The 20164-nt window shown below is 36.7% G+C and overlaps 1 protein-coding gene across 3 annotated transcripts in view; it reads right to left on the reverse strand.

Moving 5' to 3' along the window:
* Positions 1 to 20164, reverse strand: part of asap1a (ArfGAP with SH3 domain, ankyrin repeat and PH domain 1a) — a 47239-nt gene that overhangs the window by 2583 nt on the left and 24492 nt on the right. For 2 of the 3 annotated variants that reach the window (XM_079613569.1, XM_079613570.1), the window contains 21 exons: positions 17850 to 17899; positions 17486 to 17615; positions 16482 to 16567; positions 15332 to 15407; positions 14877 to 14963; positions 13504 to 13604; positions 12340 to 12409; positions 10521 to 10608; positions 10283 to 10331; positions 9291 to 9454; positions 8970 to 9103; positions 8205 to 8296; positions 7877 to 8063; positions 7597 to 7682; positions 7384 to 7499; positions 6489 to 6556; positions 6194 to 6301; positions 4495 to 4720; positions 1587 to 1662; positions 1311 to 1375; positions 664 to 1220 (listed from right to left, as the gene is read on the reverse strand). In XM_079613569.1, coding sequence (XP_079469695.1) covers positions 664 to 1220; positions 1311 to 1375; positions 1587 to 1662; positions 4495 to 4720; positions 6194 to 6301; positions 6489 to 6556; positions 7384 to 7499; positions 7597 to 7682; positions 7877 to 8063; positions 8205 to 8296; positions 8970 to 9103; positions 9291 to 9454; positions 10283 to 10331; positions 10521 to 10608; positions 12340 to 12409; positions 13504 to 13604; positions 14877 to 14963; positions 15332 to 15407; positions 16482 to 16567; positions 17486 to 17615; positions 17850 to 17899 — 2616 coding nt within the window. Of the gene's footprint in view, positions 1 to 663; positions 1221 to 1310; positions 1376 to 1586; positions 1663 to 3904; positions 4067 to 4494; positions 4721 to 6193; positions 6302 to 6488; positions 6557 to 7383; positions 7500 to 7596; positions 7683 to 7876; positions 8064 to 8204; positions 8297 to 8969; positions 9104 to 9290; positions 9455 to 10282; positions 10332 to 10520; positions 10609 to 12339; positions 12410 to 13503; positions 13605 to 14876; positions 14964 to 15331; positions 15408 to 16481; positions 16568 to 17485; positions 17616 to 17849; positions 17900 to 20164 lie in introns of all 3 variants that reach the window. The other variant, XM_079613568.1, reaches the window with a different exon arrangement.

Genomic DNA, 20164 nt, shown 5'->3' on the forward strand with positions numbered 1-20164 from the left:
ATCCACCTAATATGTTGATTTGGTGCTCAAGAAACATTTTAATATTGTTATTAATGTTGAAAACAGTTTTGTTGCTTAATATTTTTGTGGAAACTATGATTTTTTTGAGAACCATGAGTAGAAAGTTCAAAAGAACAGCATTTCTTTGAAATAGAAATCTTCTGTAAGATTATAAAAGTCTGGACTCTTTACTGTCACTTTTGATCCATAATGCGTATTTATTTGCCGAATAAATGTATTAATTTCTTAAATAAATTAAATAAACTCTTACTGATCCCAAACTTTTTTGATTGGTAGAGTATTTAAAAACAAAATAAAATTAAATAAGTTTTTTTTTTTATTATTAATAAAATAATAAATAAACTAATGCCTTTTAAAGATTTGTTTAAGTTAAAAAGTGCACATTTTAAGCTAAATATTTTGCCAAATTTTTTGTGTTAGGTTTAAAATGATAAAACAATAGATATAGGTAATGAAATGAGGGGGAAAATTATTTGTGCACTTTTGGGGTCCACTGTACATAAACACTCTCTAAAATATCTGTACATATAACCACTCTCTCTGTACATATAAAAATGTACATATATATAAACACTCTCTAAAATATCTGTACATATAACACTGTACATATATATAACACTCTCTAAAATATCTTTCACTCACTACTGTGTTTATTTTCCGTGGCATCGGGACAGGCATCTCCACAGCTCCTGCAGGCGCACCATTAGTCTCCTCACTGGCCTGTCTGGGAGAGAGCTCCTCCTGCTGACTGGATGACTGCACCTCCGTCAGCTGGGGCTTCGGGCTGGTTTCCTCCTGTGTCGTTTGCCTCTGCGTGGTCTCAGCTGCTGGTGACAACGTAGGCTTGGATGGGAGGTCAGAGAGCTGCGGCTTAGGGGGAAGATCCTTAAGCTGTGGTTTCGGGGGCAGGTCAGAAAGCTGAGGTTTTGGGGGTAAATCCGACAACTGCGGTTTCGGGGGAAGATCAGACAGTTGCGGTTTAGGGGGAAGGTCTGAGATGTGAGGTTTCTGTGGCACCTCCAGGGGCTGGGAGCGTTCTGCGGGTTGTGGGATTTTAGGTGGAGGCTCAGTGGGTCTGGTTATTGTATCTGAAGCTCTGGTGGGAGGCGTGTCCTGGGCATGTGGGGGTTTCTGCAACACTTCGGGACCAGACTTGTCCATTGAGGGGAGGTGGATTGTGTCAATCTTTCGTAGTGCCACTGAAAGGGTAAGACATGGGCAGGTCAACGTAAAGGTAAAAATGTGAAATTTAAGTAAATCCGTTGTATTTAAAGCCATGTTAAATGTACCTTTTTGAGGTAGTTTGGGAAGAACTCGTGGGCCAAATGCTGCTTTTGTGTTCATAGAAGTAGTGCTGAAATCAAAAAGGTCCTGTGATTAATTTCTTTATAACAGACTAGAAGAAAAAAAACTTCATGATGGATTTATAAAGATAACATTAAAATTATGATGGTCTACATTTTTTGTTTACAGTTAAGATCTATTACACATACTGTAAAATGCACAAATGTTTTTTTGTGCAATACAGGACTATTCAATGACTGAATGTCAGTGTGGTGCAACACCTTTGCTGCTGCTGAATTCCCTCAAACTTATTGGCCGGGGATGTCCGATTCACAGAAGGAGGTGTAGACTCACTTCCTGTGAGGTTATAAATAAAAAGGGGGAAGAGGTTTAAAGCGGTTTTGAAGTCCCCGTATTTCATTAAGAGCTTTGGCCATGTCTTACACTCTTTGTTTTTATGTCCCAGGAACCTTCATTGATGTCACCAAGATTTTTTTTTATGTTAAAATATTTTCTCAAATCGCAGCATCACAAAAAAATTCACCCAAAAAAAAAATTCACCCAAAAATACAAATTCTGTAATTTACTCACCCTAGTGTCATTACAAACCCATAAGACTTCTGTTCATCTTCAAAACACAAATGAAGAGATTTTAAATTAAATCTGAGAGATTCCGGTCCCTCCATTGACAGTCCACGCAACTACCACTTTGACACTTCAAAATGTTCATAAAGAGAAAGTTCTGTTCATCATACAAATCGATTGTGTCTCTTCAGAAAATATGGACTAAACCGATCAATTCATATGGATTAGATTTACGATCTCTTCATGAACTTTTTGAAGTGTCAAAGTGGTAGTTGCATGGACTCAGGGACCAATATCTCTCGGATTTAATTTAAAGGGGTGGTAAAATGTCATTTTCACAAGATGTAAAATAAATCTGTGATGTCCCCAGAGTGTGTGTGTGTGTGTGTGTGTGTGTGTGTGTGTGTGTGTGTGTGTGTAGTTTTATCACAAAATACCCCACAGATATTTTTATAAAGCATGTTAAAGTTGTCACTTTTTGAGGATTTGCAAAAACGCACCGTTTTGTGCCTGGCCCTTTAAATGCAAAAGAGCTGCACAGACGGCGGGGTTTCAAGAGCTCGCCTGTGTTTGCAGCTGCGATTACCTCACGCAGACACACACTAAAATGACAGAAACTGTTCTGCCTTTAATGTTAAAACTGAGTCAGACAAAGATGGAGAGACTCAAGAAGAAGTGACAACACGTAGAATGCAACAGGACGTCTCAGAATGGTTAGTTGATGAATTTATGTTGATGATGTGGAGTTAACTATCTTCAATTAGGATATTCTGTCATGGTAATCGCTCGTATAGGAACTGTTGTGAGATGCACACAGAGTGACTTTCTATTGCATGTGAAAAGATGGATGCTAAAGTTTGAGCTGACTCACAAATGTACTCTTATACAACAACTCTTCCTCTTCTCAACATGGACTGCGTGTTCCCGGGGGCGGGGTTTATGTACATTTCAGGCTTGCTGATGTCACTAACCCAGGAGGAATGTCGTGTAGTCCCTACCAGCAGTTTGTTTTAGTCCTTTTCTTAAAATCAAATATCTTCCTTTGCTTTGAACTTTGACCGTTGTAACTTTGCAGATGTTGTTTATGCTCAAACAGCATCTTTAAAGATGAACAAAAGTCTTATGGGTTTGGAATGACATGAGAGTGAGCAAATGAAGGCAACGATTTTTTTGCAACTTTAATATGCCAAGACAACTAAAAGAAGGTTGATTTCTCTGAAAAAACTAATCAAATAAATCTGTGGCACTATTAGATCTTTTAGATTGTTTATCCTACCAATGAAAGAGTGTTTGGGGAAACCAGTTTGAAAAGTGGTATTTTTCACAAATACAGTTGACTTTTGTGTGTCCCAAGACTTAAAAAAAAAAAAAGTTGATAAAACAATGTTATAATTTTGACAAATTCTTACATTTATATTTGATCTAATCCTAATAATTAACTAATTTTAAATCACCATTTTAATTTGAGTTCTTCTGTTAGGTGAAGCTAATAGAACACATTACACATTTTACCTTTAAACAATTTACCGGTAATAGGATATTTTAATTTAAAACAATGCAACACAAACAAAATTAATGATAATTATGAAACCGCAAAGCTCAGAATCACAAAACAAAAAGAAAGCTGCCATAAGCTAATTACTAAGAAAAACCACTTTAACTCTCATTGTGGGGTGAGGAAAGAGAAAATACTGAAGAAAATGTAACATTAAGTGCTAGTTGTATTCATATTTTTGGGTGTTTGATATGTCATGCCTCCTCCCAGAAAGCTCTCGGTCTTTGATTATTAACACACTCAAGAACAAGTTCCCTAAAAATTATTTATGCAGAATATCACTTCATTATGTAATGGCCATTTGAGGTCAGGCTGAGAATTCCTACCCTCCCATTTCACACCAACACCACTACCACTATGAGCAACAAAACAACAAAATGACAAGAATTTTTCAGAGGTGTTGACAGAAAACGTTTGTTTCTGCAATCACAAAACTGAGGTGTTGCCACCTGGACGCACCTTTGCTCTGCGGGCCCTGCAGTACGGGGCTGGGGGGGTCTGAGTGGGTGCGCTTGTGTCCGGGAGGTGGAGGAGGCGCTCTCTTCTTAGACAGAGTGGAGCTGCCTCCTGCACTCGATTGTGATCCCAGCGGCAGGGAGGTGGGCGGTCCAGAGGACGGAGCTGAAAGAGTGACGAGATGACGTGATTGGTCGGGAAGCAAGTGAGGCCCGAGCGCACCGGAACACAAGGGCAAAGACAACACTCCCATCATGTCAGGAGTGATGAGTGTAAAGTGATTTCCAAAAGCACAACCAAGAAAACGACAGCTAACATGGTCGCAGAATGCAGGTGCGGGCTGATATCTGATTAGATAAAACGACAGCCAAAGGTTGCACATTCCAGTTCAGTTTGCAAGCAAACAGTGGTTGTGGTGTGAGAGGATGTTTTACAATCACTAAGGGTCAGCCTCAACCGATTGCACATTATACCTCCCCCGCAATTAGAGTTAATGTAAAGACGTCACGTCAAGTACATGCAAACAATTTACCTTTCCTGGTACATGGGCTGCTCTTTTTTATCTGCAGTGTCATGCATAAAGGCATGTATACCTTTCCCAGTGGTCTTGCTGGCTATTGTGGGCCCCTCTGATACCGGAGATGCAGGTGTTTCGGTGGAGGTGCTGTAGACAGGGTTGGCAAAGGCTCCGTAGGAGAGTCTCTGTTTGTCCCTGTGTCCTAAATACCCCGGCAGAGACAGCTTCTCCTGAGGGGACACGCTCGAGGAATGACAGAAGCTCTGAGGTCGGGGAGAACGCTCCTTCTTTACCGGACTGGGCTGGAGATGGAAAAATATTACACATCACTTGATTTTGAGACTAGTCCACAGCCTCTCCAAAACCTTGCGATTACAAGTGAATGCATTAGGGGTGGCACTGTGTATACGTGGCGTTGAGGTGGTGTGTGCTGTCAGGCACATTCAAGCGTGATAATATTTTAATTTCAGTTCTCATTTCTCGAGTCATGGATCTTTGCAGATAAGGGTTCCACATTTATGATGGTATAAAATGAACTATTTAAAGCGCTACAAGGAACTTGGTCGCTTATCAAATCATTTTGCTTCTGAGTGGCAAGAGAGCTTTGTTCGCACAGTGGACCAAGAGCATTTTCCACCTATTGTTAAAAGACTAATGTGACAACCATTATATAGATTCTTATATAGACTTCAGTTATCACAATTTGTATCTGTGCATTACCCTACTGGCAGTTATATACTATTTGTTTTCTATGTAAACTCTGCAAAAGATTGTTTTGTTTTTTTTGTCTAGATTTTTAAAAAATAGGATATTGTTTAAACCTGTACATTATCTTAGTTTGATACAATTACAAAATATATAACTTTTGTGAATAAAACATAATACAGTTTTGCAAGTTTAAAGGGATAGTTCACCCAAAAATGAAAATTCTGTCATCATCATTTACTCACCCTCATATTGTTCCAAACCTGTAAGACTTTCTTCTATATTCGGAACACAAATTAAGATCTTTTTTGATGAAATCTGAGACCTTCTGTCCTTCCGTTGACAGCTACACAAATTTGACACTTCAAAAAGTTGTGGAAAAACAAAATTAAAAAAAAAAAAAAAGAGTTTGTAAAACTAATCCATTTGAATTGAGTAGTTTAGTTCAGTTTAGAGACACGATCGCTTTATATGATGAACAACTTGAGTTTAGGCTTGTATTCACATATAAACATTCATCAACTCACACATCGGTTGTGGTAAACGGAAGCTCAAGCATGTTTGCTTGACGTGAGAGAACCACTGAGGTTTGTTCTCGTGTTACGCAGAACGTTTGAGCTTCCACAAGAACCAATGAGGTTTGTTCTCGCGCGTCAAGCAGTTACGGTTGAGCTTCTGTTTATATTTAAATGTGAATAAAAGCCTAAATTAAATCTGTTCATCATATTAAGCGATCGTGTCTCTTCAGAAAACTTTATCTACACAGCTCATTTCATATGGATTAAATTTACGATCTCTTTATGAACTTTTTTTGAAGTATCAAAGTGGTAGTTACATAACATAAAACTCAGATTTCATCAAAAAGATCTTAATTTGTGTTCTGAAGATGAATGAAAGTCTTACAGGTTTGGAACAACTTGAGGGTGAGTAAATGATGACAGAATTTACATTTACAATACCTACAATATTACTCATTATACCTATGCTTATTACAGGTGCATGAAGAGGGAGAGTAAGGGGAGCTCTAGTATAGGGAGATATTGGACAAAGCAAAAGGTGGGCGCACAAACCTTGTCATCTAGGTCATCGTCACTCTCGTCAATCTCCTCCAGCCGCAGATTCCACTCATACTCCACATGCACGTGAGGATTAAACCTCCCAGCTGCTGCCTCCATCAGCTGCACAACCAATCACAAACCATTAACATAATACACGTCTCCTCTCTGACATTAATGCCAGAAAATAAAGGTCATGTTTTGAACAATTACATGACTGTATAGTGAAATTGCAGGTGGTTGTATGGCAAAATTACCATAGTGTCAGCAACATAGAAATTAAGCATTGAATATAAAGTATCACACTCACTAGCTCTTCACACGGTGCATTTTTCATTCGTCTGGCAATGTCCAAAGCTGTCTCCCCATTTTGATTAACTGAAATAAAACACATAGGTACAGCCTTGCTACTACTATGGTAATTCTCTCTGGTAAAACTCATTTGTAGTTCTATATTAAGGTTGGGGAAAATGACATATTTTAAAACTAAGCAAGACGCCAAAATCAAAGCCCCCAGGTTAGGTGTGGTGACACCTGTGTATTATTCAGTAGAAATGAAAAGAATTCGAGGAATGAAACTTGTTGGAAGATGAGCCTCTAAGCATTCAGACCGGCATGTGGGTCCCAGAGGCCTGTATTTACAGCTGAGGTTTTTAAACTTCTGCAAAAGTTCAAATCATCTCTGGCAAATCATTTTATGACTTTATATGAAATGTTAAAGTGATTGTACATAGGTTTGGGGTCAGTAAGATTGTTTTTTAGGGCCCGAGCACCGATGGTGAGAGGACCCTATTGGAATTTCTCCATTTATTTATTATTATTATTATTCAGCAAGGATGCATTTAATTGCCATTACAGGAATATATATATTTTTAAATATTAAATTGTAATAATTTTTCATAATATAAGTGTTTTACTGTTTATATTATGAATACTGCATTTACACACTTAATCAACAAATTAATGTAGAATCTAAATAAAGGAAGTATATGTTAAAATAATTCACATGGCCATGCATTACACTAAACAACAGAGTTTTATATTACAAATGATCAGACTTCTATCATTTATTAAAAAGTTTATTTACACCAATTGTAAAATTTTAGCTTTAAATAAATGTCAACAATCAGCTGCCTTTATTTATTTTGAAATAACTCCAGATGTTGTCTCTGTTGAAACACCATTGCTAAAGATAAGTCACTTACCCAGGTCAATAGATGGTTTTCCCCTGAGCAGCAGTTTGAGACACTCTGACTTCTCATATGTGCAGCAGTAATGGAGAGCAGCGTTTCCACTCTCCGTCTGTCTGTCTGGAGTTCCACTGCACACACAGATGCATATTTACCATCTTGCAGCTTAATTCTCTCCTAATGGGTGTCAGTGGACTAATACACACTACAGAATGTTCTGTCCGTTACCTGTTTTGGACAAGAAAGTCCACCAGGTGCAGCGAGGTCTGGTCTGACATCCGCACAGCAAAGTGCAGCGCTGTCTCTCCAGGGTCCTGTCGACAGTAATTCAGTACCAGAATCAGGACAACATTACTGAGAACTATTGCCATTCATTTAAATATGCTACATATAGCATATCCTTGCGGTCAGTTTATATACACTCTGGGAAATAAATGACTATACTTCTCTAAAAAAGCAGCATATAAATCAGTTAATCTATGACAAACTATTAGTCAAAGATCAATACCCGTCCTGCTTCTGGAAATGGATCCATTAGCTCCACTCCATCTGCATAGAGCTGAATAAGAGCCATCAGGTCTCGAGTTCTCACGGCCTCGTACAAGTCGCCCTGTCTGGCTGTGGCTGTAGTGGCTGTCCGCCGGGCAAACCTGTGCTCCACGTACTTTGTGTTTATGTACTCCTTCCTCTCGGTCCTAAAATAGTTCATTTCAAAAAGCACATACTGTTTTACATATGAATTGGTGCATTAACTACTAAACAAAGGGTCATTCCAATAGTTAAAGTCTGTAGTCTGTCCACAGTTGTTAATGTATGCTAGGTAAGCCGGTACTCACATGTCACTTGATGGTGTTGGCTTTGGTGAAGGGCTCGGCAGATTCCCTTCTAAAATTTCATTAAAACTACTGTTACCCACATTCTTAGCCAGCTGTGGAAAGATCGCAATCGGCTGTGAGTAACTAGCATGTTAACAGATCATAGCATACCTATAATTTAGTAATACATTGATTCACCAAAGAGATTATGTTAAAAAGTCAACACTTTTTAATTTATATATACCGGTACACAAACTACCGTTAAAAAATGCGGGGTCCACCAAAATAAATAAAACAATTTTATGGTCACCAAGGCTGAATTTATCTGATCAAAAATACAGTAAAACCAGTAATATGCTGATTAAAAATACAGTAAAACTATTGTGAAATATTATTTTAACTTTTCTTATTGTGATGGCAAAGCTGAATTTTCAGTATCATACTCCAGTCTTCGGTGTCACAAGATCATTCAGAAATCATTCTAATATGCAGATTTGGTGATCAAGAAACATTTATTATTATCAATGTTGAAAACAGTTGTGCTGCTTACTTTTTTGTGGAAACTGATTATTTTTTTCATAATTCTTGGATGAATAGAAAGTTAAAAAAACAACATTTATTTGAATTAGAAATGTTTTGTAACCGTTTACAGATTTTTTTTTACCATAATTTTTAATCACTTTAATGCATCTTAGCTGAATAAAAGTATTCATTTCCTTAAAAAAAAATGTGACCCTTAAACTTCTAAAACGGTAGTGCAGATTACAAGATTTACATTCACATTACCAAGAGTTCAGAGGTGCCGAGTTTGTCTAGTTCCATGGACTGGATGCGGGAAATATGGACACCCATTTCCCTGTGGATCCCTGAACACTCGATGCATGTCAGGATGCCGAGGTTAGTGGATAACCATTTAGGCTCTAGATAATGGGAGAAAATTGGGTTTTATATGGTAGTCGACGAGGGCTGTGTCCTGCCACTCACCTCTAAGCCACAAGGTGGCGCATGCATCTATGAAACTCTGTTTTGAAACCTCACTGCATTGATAAAATGGGGACTGTGTCGGATGCCACTGCTACAAAACTTTCACACACAAACTTGGCTAACCTGGTGCTCCACAGTCGCAGCAGACTTCATTTCCAGGCATGCGCAGCACATCCTCGATGATGGCTTTGGTCAAGTCTTCCAAACTGTCATCTCCTGCACTCTGCTCCCCACGGAACGCCATGTTCAGAGCCTCCTCCTTACTGTTAGTCAGCACTGAAATCCATCTGCTCATCACACATGAACATATATATGCATTAATCGCTTGCACACCACCACAGATGGGCATGCACATGTGATAAGTTATGTAAAATACCACACACACATAGACAGATTTGCACGCAAACACATATTTATGTATCAATATGTGCTATACAGATATTTAAATATCAACAGACACATACAAGCTTACTAATCCACAGCAAAATATATAATATAATATATAAGCAACATGAATCTCACAATGATTTACATTAGCTTTTTGTTTAGCCAATAAGCATACTAAATGTATTTCTGGGAATCAGCTCAATTATTTAAAAATCAATGATTAGTTTGCAGCATCACTCAAAAATGTTCACAGAAGTTTTAGTAAAGATATATGAATACATAGGTTATGAAATGTGTTACTTTTTTTAGTTACCTTATTAATGTAGTGCAAAGACTGGAATTTTTTTATTTTTTTTATACAATTATTTATTATGGTTTTGGAAGTCTCTTATGCTCACCAAGACTTCATTTATTAATTATTACAATTTCAAATCAACTGATTTCTAATTTAATATATTTTAAAATGTAATTTATTCCTGTGATTGGGCAAAGCTGAATTTTCAGCATCATTACGCCAGTCTTCAGTGTCACATGATCCTTCAGAAATATTTAGTGAAAACTGTGATGTATTGTTTATATGTCTTATATTTTGTGTTATATATAGCACATCCCTAGTATATTCTTCTCATTAACACAGAGGCACCGATACACTCACATCTTGTTCTCACTCATGAGCACAGAGAAATAACAGATGGAATCAACTCTCGAACTAACACATTCACACTTACATCACAAACTCCTGTTCATCCTCTGCCTGGAAATGATATGTTCGATTATCTGCAGATGGAAAGAGGGAGAGAGATTATTAGGGGAAGAAGTGCATTATGTTAACTGCCTCTGAACACTACACTTAGTAGTCTCTGCCTGTGTAATGGAGTTAGACTTCTGGAGGCCTTGCTAGCACTTGGCACGGATGGAAGTACTCTGAAGTTTGGCAGAGGACATAGGCTCTGTGTAGTAACTCACGGGAGATGAGGTCAAAGCACTTCTTATCCTCTCCGCTGGGTTTAACCTGACAGGTCAGCAGATTCAGTCTCACCGGCTGCCTGTTGGACTGGACAGAGCAATTACAGTCAGTTTTGGAGCCAGTTTATGGACTTGTCACTTGCCCTGTGAGGCCAAATATGTCACCAGTGTAATGGCATTAACCTGGCTAACGTGTGACTTGGAAAACCATCAAATGACACGGTTTACCAGTTGTTTATGAATTTATAGTTTCCATTAAGGTAATAATGTATTATTTTATTATTATATTATTATTATTGTAGTTGAACTATTATTTATTTATATTTTATTTATTTAAAACATTTATGGAAAAATATAAACCGATTTCTTGCTCACACATACAAATATGTTGCTAAAATAACATTTATATATATTTGTGTAGTGGGGTCAGTAAAAATTGCTAGGGCAGGTTACAAAAAAAAAAGAGAGATAAGAGAAATAAGAAAACAAAATAATAATAGGAGAGGATGAACTCTTAATAAATTGATTTATTCATTGATGCATGTAACTAAACACATGTCAATATAAGAAGTCAGAACAATATTTAATTATACAGATATTTTAGAAACACTCATATAAATAATGTGTTTTTGCATATTACCATCTAACTCAAATCCCAGAGAGAATATTTTGCTGAGAAAATAAAAAATAGAAAATCTAAACACAAAAAAAACTCTAGGGACAAAAGCCTTTGCTGGAAGTAATGTGGTAAAACAGATTGCTATAGCTCCATATTGGTAACAATAACAGCCTTGATGAAATGCAGGACTGCCAACGCAGTTCATGCGTGACATCTGGGCAGTATTGTAGAAATCATACTTCAGAAACAAGTGAAAATATTTTTCAGTTTATAAGAAATAAAATGTAATTATTGCAATGGAGTATCCAACACAGGATCAACGGTTTCAGACTTAAGACAAGCCAATGAGGTATGTATAAACCACAATATTAATGTTCGTTATATATTCAGTAAACATTCTTGTACAATACTCATGTAGGTTACACTTTATTTCGATGGTCCGCTTTAGACATTCTACTAACTATGAGTAACTTTGCAACTATATGTAAACTACATGAGTAGACTGTAGTAGACAGTTAGGTTAGGGTTTGCAAGCATATTAAAATGCTATCAGACAGGAATATGAGCACATTGCCACAGAGACGAGAGAGCAAAATGCATTCGCTTCACACGGCGTCTGCTGAGCATCAGCGTCCTTACAGCAGATTACACCAGGAAACTCATCGACCACCTGGGGCCCGGAGCACGCTGGGTCTCGTTTGTGCTAATATCATTAGTGTATGAGTCAGATCGCACAGGGTACATGTTTCTATGGTAACTGGGCAGCACTACCCCCCACATTCACCTTTACACGGTGAGTGATAGTTTTGAATGAGTGCTAAAGTGAGAAAACAAACAGCCTTAAGATTTTTAAATTGTGCCAGCTTACATTTACATTACATTTATGCATTTGGCAGACGCTTTTATACAAAGCGACTTACATTGCATTATCCTATATATTTATACATAGGTATGTGCAATCCCCTGGGATCGAACCCACAACCTTGCGTTGTTAACGCAATGCTCTTACCACAGCTACAGGAAAGCTGTGTTGCTTCACCGTTTATATACAACAGTTTAAAAGCTACAGCTATACTTAATAAAATATTACATTCGATAGATAAGTAGTAATTAAATGAGACCAAACATCGTTTCAAAGCAAACATTAGCATATTCTGTGAGTATATCTCGTAGTATTACTCTGCTTAGTGAAGTACTTACTGTGGCATGGGAGATGGTGAGGATGCCATTTTTCACTGAGCACTTCCTCCTCTGCCACACCTTACGGATCCTGTGAATGAAAATCATTACACCCGTCCTTAGAACCTCTAAGATGGCTTGATAATTGGAACAAATGAGGAAAATGTTTGATTTATTTAATTTAAGAATACAATTCTGTTATGTCACATTCTTTCAAAGTCAGAAGGTAGTTTTCCATGAGTAAGGTACTAAATAAGGTTTGAAATCAGTGCAACCCTGTTCACAATGTGTGTGTGTGTGTGTGTGTGTGTGTGTGTGTGTGTGTGTGTGTGTGTGTGTGTGTGTGTGTGTGTGTGTGTGTGTGTGTGTGTGTGTGTGTGTGTGTGTGTGTGTGTGTGTGTGTGTGTGTGCATTTTTATTACAGGTTTAATTGGTTCAACACAGCCAGTACTACAATTTATGTACAAATTTAAGAGAAAAAAAACTGAATAAAAAAAAAAGTAGTGTACATTTAAAAAAATGTATACACTAACATTAAAATGTTTGAGGTTAGTGGGACTTTTTTCATGTTTTTGAAAAGAGTCTTCAAGTCTCGAACACCAAGGCTGCATTTACATAAAAAAAAACAATAAAAACAGTAATGTTGTGAAATATTATTTGTTTTCTTTTATAATATATTTTAAATGTCATTTATTCTGGTGATGGCTAGGTGAATTTTCAGCATCATTACTCCAGTTTTCAGTGTTACATGATCCTTCAGAAATCATTCTAATATGCTAATTTGGTGCTCAAGAAACATTATTATTATCAGTGTTAAAAGCCGTTTATTGTTTTGTTTTTTAACATTATAAAAATCTGTCACTTTTGCTAAATAAAAGTACTTCTTTCTTTTTGAAAAACCTTACTATGCCCAAACGTTTGGTACTGTATTGTGTTAGATAAACTCTTTTCTTAAAAAAACAACAACACTATAACATGGGATTTGTGCCATTAATGAGCTTACTTAAGGGAAATGCCTAATGACACATCTTCTATGGTAAAGCATTGTGATGCCTGATGTTTATACTATATATTTAAGTGACTTGACACTTTAGAGCTGGAAGAAGCAGTGATCAGAAGCAATGTAGTGTTGAATTAAGTCACATTACTCGTCTGACTACATTTCACATCAGTGTGTGAGCTCACCCATCACTCTTCTTGAAGAGATAGCCCTTCTTCTCACAGCCAAACTCCTTATTGCCCTGCAGCTGGTGCATACTGTAACCGCTCTGCTTGCTCTGAGAATCCTGCACATCACAACAAACACTTTCAATGAATAAACCGTATCGAGCAAATTAGCAAACTACATTGAAAATCTGGGAATTTTTTTTTTTATATGTAAAAATGAATAAGAAATATTCAGTATTTTATTCTAGCACCAAATGTAACCACAGTATGATAATAAAATTCTATTGTATTAAATGAAAAATGCAACATTTGCGCACACAGTATACAGTATATGTGACCCTGGACCACAAACCCAGTCTTATGTGTCAATTATTTTAATTCTGAAAGCTGAATAAATAAGCTTTCCATTGATGTATGGTTTGTTATGATAGGACAATATTTGGCCGAGATACAACTATTTGAAAATCAGGAATCAGAGGGTGCAAAAAAATCTAAATCTAAATCAAAGTTGTCTATATGTTGGCGATTGTGCTGCATTCACTCACAAAAATATTTTTTATATATATTAAAAGGTAGGAAATTTACAAAATATCTTCATGGAACATGATCTTTACTTAATATCCTAATGATTTTTGGCATAAAAGAAAAATCAATAATTTTGACCCATACAGTGTTTTGTTGGCTACTGCCACAAATATAGCCGTGCGACTTACAGTATGACTGGTTAAGGGTTCCAGGGTCACATATAATAAAATCAGATAAAGGAAAAAAAGTCTGGAAACACTAAATGTTACTTTTATGAACTTACTCTCCTAGACTTCAGTTGGAAGGCAGTGAAAGAGAAAGGAGGAAATGAGTCAGAAATACAGATGTCATATTATTATTATTGCAGTGTGCGCTGAATAAAAATAAGCGCAAACCTAGCGTTGCAATGTTCACAGCAGTGTCCGAGGATAATACAACGCAGGGCATTGTTATTCAATCGAGACCAGAAACGTCCGGTTCAAATGGACATCAACTCCAAACAAAACACATAAAAGATCAAACGCTGGGCTCTACAAAAGAGCTTATGTTGTCACTGTCTGACCCTCATGTCCATGTGTCCTCTCTCTCATGAGAACATGTTCGCTCGCACACAAACACTGAAAACCTACAGTCTCTCAGAGGCAGTAAATGTCAGGACAAACTGGACATGAAAAGCATATTCACATCTGGACTCGTTCATATCTTTAATGCTGAATACAGCATGTAAACCCATTGTTGCATGACATATATGGAAGTGATTGCACTATTCTGATAGATTACCCTCAGTGATCAGTCAAAGACAAAAGGGTCTCATTAAGTCATTGCAGATTAAAGGCAGAGGACACATCCTCCGGTGATGTACCTACATCTTTCTGGTCCAGTTGTAAGGACGACTTGATGAGGTCTCTGAGAGCTGTAAGTTGTTTTTTCTCTTCGTCCTGGGTCTGTTTGATCTGACAGTACAGATTTACAGTGTTACAATATGGGGAGAAATAAACAATATAAAACAAACAGGCTGCTATTTCCTCATTTCAACATGTCTGCATAAGAGTAAACACTTTCTTGAGGAGGCACTGCCAATAAACCTTTATTACTTTTTCAAAGGAACAGTTGGGGTTGAGCTTTACTTTTTCCTGTCTGAATACGAGATCACATTTCACTCATAGACTCACATATTAATAATGATTATGTTTTATGATATCATATTTAATATAATCATAATGTTCTCATAAGCAGAGTTGCATGCATAGTAACAGAACCAACAACATATATAAAACTATAAAACAGACTTAAAGAAGCACAAATGTAAAGGTTTACTAACATTATAGAGATCAGCTGCTAATTTCTCAATATACTGCTTCAACTTGTCAGCGGTTTTCAAGCCGTCCTGGAAAAAACTGAGAGAAAATACAAGCACAAATGAAAGGTTGTCATGCATTTGCTCAACACTATGCATACTACTGTTTAAAAGTTTGGGGTCGTTAAGATTTTTTATGTTTTTGAAAAAAATAATTTACGCTCATGGCTCACCAAGGTTGCATTATTTGATCAAAATACAGTAAAACAGTAATATCATGAAATATTAGTAACATTTTATTATTACAATTTTCACTTCAGTGTCACATGATCCTTCAGGAAATCAATTTAATATGTTGATTTGGTGCTCAAGAAACATCTCTTAATATTATCACAGCTGAAAACAGTTGAGCTGCTTAATATTTTTTGTGTAAACTGTGATACATTTGTTTCAGGATTCTGATTAATAAAAAAAAAGTTAAAAATAACAGCATTTATTTTAAATAGATTTTTTTAGATTCTTTAAGGCTGGAATACTACACAAATTTTGCTCAAATTTTTGCCATGATTTGCTGTCTGGAGGAGTCGACAATAGTTGCCAAAATTTGGCCCGTCGGAGTTGGCAGATTTCACAGAATATCCCATAGTGTATGATGGGCACAGACTTTTTAGATTTTTAGATTTTTTAGCTTCAGACAATGATTCCATAGAACCAGAGGATATCAAAACATTTTTTTACACATTCACTAGCATATGCGTAAAGTTAAACCAGTCGCCTTTCAAAGTTTACCCCATTTGATAGCGTGCACGAACGGAGGCGGTTGACACACCGCTGTGTCTGCGCTGTTTTCTCCAGACATTATGAGCGATAAAAATGTCTAAAATCTGTTCAGGTTTTAAAAGTCGTGTAGTGTATTTCAGCCTTTAACTGTCACTTGTGATGAATTGAATGCATTCCCAGCTGAATAAAAATACTAATTTCTTCTTCTTCTTTTTTAAATCTTACCAACGGTATAGTGTACATTTAATAAATGTGTGCAATTACAAACTCTTTGAAAATAATATCTCAATTTAATATCAAAATACTGAAATCGTAACTAATTTAAGAGACATTTCTAAGGAATTACAACAACAGACCTTACATCAGTAAGAAAACAGGATTCTGGGACACTCACTTGCACTGTGCATGATAATACTTGATGAGATTCTGGAGGAGATCCACTCCTTTCTTGGTCTTAATCTCATTCACTTTGATCAGGTACTGTTGGGAACCACAGATAATAAAGCACATAGAGACATTGGTGTGTTAATAGGAAAGAACATCTGAGATGCTGCTCCCTTCTAAACACACACACACACACGCTTTGAAGTGGTTAAAGTGGCTCAACTATAAGAATTGTTTAAATGCTCCACCCGAACACATCTGGTTTAAACAGAAATATGGAGGGGACCACTTCAGCCTTCGTTATTTCTTTTAATTGATATTTCTATTAAGTTTGTTTGTATATTGTTTAGATTATGAAATCCAAATCCAATAAAACAGTTTTGATTTGATTGAAGTGAGCCTTGAAACCTATTGGTTATGATTAAATGGTTTGTACTACTATGTATATTAAATTGTTGATATAATAATTTTTGTTTGCATCTCAAAGACGACCGAAGACTCTTAACACAGACCTGATATCCATATCAATACATCTTGGAAATATACGTGTACATTATTTATAAAAACAGTAAAATATCATGTAAAACGTGATCAAACAAAGCAGGTCTGATATCTTGGTATGTCTGTACTCAAGCATATTCTGCACCTGATTACACAAAGCCCACTATTGCAAAGGCTTGACTCATGAATATTAATCAGGTTGTGTGAATAGATAGTTCAGTAATGTTACCTAGCAACGTCACAACTGCCTAATTAATATTCATGAGCTAAGACACTGCCATGCAGTGATGTCTCAAACAGCCACTTCAAAACTTGCTGCTGGGTAAAAAATATGAACACAGAAAATCTCCTGGCCTTTCACAACACGTCAAGTTAGAGCAGACATCATGGCAGAAGAGAACAAGGAGACAACCTAAAGTTGCTGAACAATCCAAACTACCGTCAAGCTAACGTTTCTCGGAAGAACGAGGAGGAAAGAGATCAAAAAGTTGAAATCCTCACAAGCCCACACACCTCACACATCTGCAGCTGAAAGATCCTCCGCTCCTTCTCCATCTCTTCTGCGATCTCTGCGCCGGTGATCTCCGTACGGATCATGCCGTGCTGCTTGGCATGTTCCCTCTTCTCCTTCTCAATCTTCGTGCTATGGCGAAAAAGACAAGAAACAGAAGATGACAGAGAAACAATAAGCAGAAGTTCAGACAGAGAAACAATAAGCAGAAGTTCAGACAGAGGTTACCACAAGTGGCTCTTTTACTGATGAGGATGATTATATATTGTTGTGTTTGACAATAAAACTGCTGTACATCACCACATTACATTAAACAACATTTTGTATACAACGACCAAAAAATAAACACACGGTAATGATACTTACAACTTGGTTTCATAGTCTTTCCAGGCCTTGTCGAAAGGCTTTTTAAGATCCTGTGTTGAGGGAAATAAAATAAAATAAATAGTGCAAGGAGCAATTAGGTTTACTGTGCAGAGTTATAGACCATTTTCTACAGTTGTTAAACTGAACACATTATTATACAATATAAAGCATCACAAAGAAATCATCTACATTTTAAGAGATTTGATCAGAACACTACTATAAAACTCAGACTGCTGATGTACAGTAGTGACTGATATGGACTGTGGTAATGCAATTCGTTTATATCAGATTTTCCCACTCTCAGGAACCTATTCTCTTAACTTAATGACGTTATTCACTTTCCAACTACCCAAATGTACATCTGCTCAAATAATAATTGATCATGAAACACACACAGATGTCTTTTTGGAGTGTGTTACTTTATCTGAAGTGTATCAGTTTGCTGGATTCTTAGCAATGGTATAAGCATGAATTTGTTTACAGCTGGTAAAGCAAAATCCAGAAATCTACAGCATTTTATGCTTCTTAAAAATACATTTAAGTCAGAGCACTTTTTTTCAGACATTTATTCAGTTAAAAAGATTGTGTTAATTAACTACTAAAAAGTAGGGTTGCTTGATATGTCGGTTATCTTCCGATATTTATTACTTTTTCAGCACTGTCCAATTATAACATATAGTATTTATTTACCATTATCTAACGCTCACTTAAAGTTAAAAACACATTTAATAACACTGTTACAGTTACAATATGTAAGAATTTTGTAATAAAATATCACAGTGTGATATATTTCCTGCAATTGTGTACCTACAATATCCCAAAAGTTCCCGAAGATTTTTAATTTCAGAGAAATTCCAATTTTAAATAATTGTCCGTCCCGGAATCCCCATTCACTTGTCGCCTGTCACTAAAGTAATATCCGCGATATCCCTGGTTTCTGCTCGTTCTGCCATAGTAACCATGGCGACAGACAAGGACAACTGCATAGCGCAACGTCTAGCTGCACGCTGTTGTTTTTGTCGTTCAAACATTATGGACAATGGCAAGCAGACTTTGGGAAAAAAGGAGAACTAAAACGAGGATCAATATTAGCATGGCGTTTTCGAGATGCCGAGAGCTCCACGTCCATGACAATCTTGGACTTGACAGAGCTCTTGCCTCTTGTATGTACTTTATTTTAGACATGTGAGCAAATGTACATACAACTAATCAATGTTATATAGTTCAACATGATGAAATGTTAGAATATGATCAGAATGTTATTCTATTGTTGATCTAGCTTACTGCTAGTCTCATACAGCCAACAATCTAACACATAGAATAACATTATAACTTTCAACACACTCAAATGCAGTTTAGTGTGATAGTGTAGGCCAAGTGAAACAGCGCTGCGTTACCTCACAAGTTTAATTCGTCTAATAAACTGACCTTTTAATTCAGTATTAATTCAGCACTTGTGGGTAGTTCGGTAGAATGAAATGTCCTTATTCCTTTATATCCGCAGGCTTATTAGCAATCGTGCCCTGCTTCATACCACAGTCATGATAAAAACATCAATGTATTCACTCATCCATAAATATTATTAGATCCATCGGCTTGACGACAAGTTCCATATTTCCGCAGGAAATTTTGCGTCATCAACCTACACCTTTATTATTGTAAGAGGTTAGCGACCCCTAGCAGCGATTGTATCTTTAAATGTAATCTGAATTTAATAATTCAGTGATGCATAAATTCACTTTTAGCATTTAAAACAATATAGTATAGCATTTTAAAATTGGGCATTTTTTTGTAAAAAAATTTGATAAATGAAAACAATTATGGGCTTACTGTATTTGTCAGAATTGTACTAGACAGAGGTGCATCCCTGGTTAAAAAAATATAATAAAAATCTATATGTAAATGAACCCAGCATCCGTTTTTTCCCCTACCTTCCTTTGGCTAGCGTTACAATATATGATCACGTTCTTATTCATGCAAATGCTTTTAAACCATTCAAGCGCAACAAGACACAAAAGAGAACGCAGTGCTGGCCCACGTCAGTGAATCTCCTTTCTGTGTGACACACACATGACTCGTGCGCACAGAAAGCCGCTTCAGACAACACTTGAAAGGACAAAAACACACAAAATTATGCCAAAATGCCCATTTTGTCAGGTATCCTCAAAAGCAGTTACATGAAGTCTTACATTAATGTAAAGAGTTAAAATATAAACAAGCAGCATTATTCAGTGTGTTGATGTAATTTCCACTGAAACAGGAAGGCAGGGCGGGAAATATCGAGCAGCTTCTTACACTGAAAAGACAGCAGTTTC

Source organism: Phoxinus phoxinus, assembly GCF_949152265.1.
Source record: "Phoxinus phoxinus genome assembly, chromosome: 5".
Lineage (NCBI taxonomy): Eukaryota > Metazoa > Chordata > Actinopteri > Cypriniformes > Leuciscidae > Phoxinus > Phoxinus phoxinus.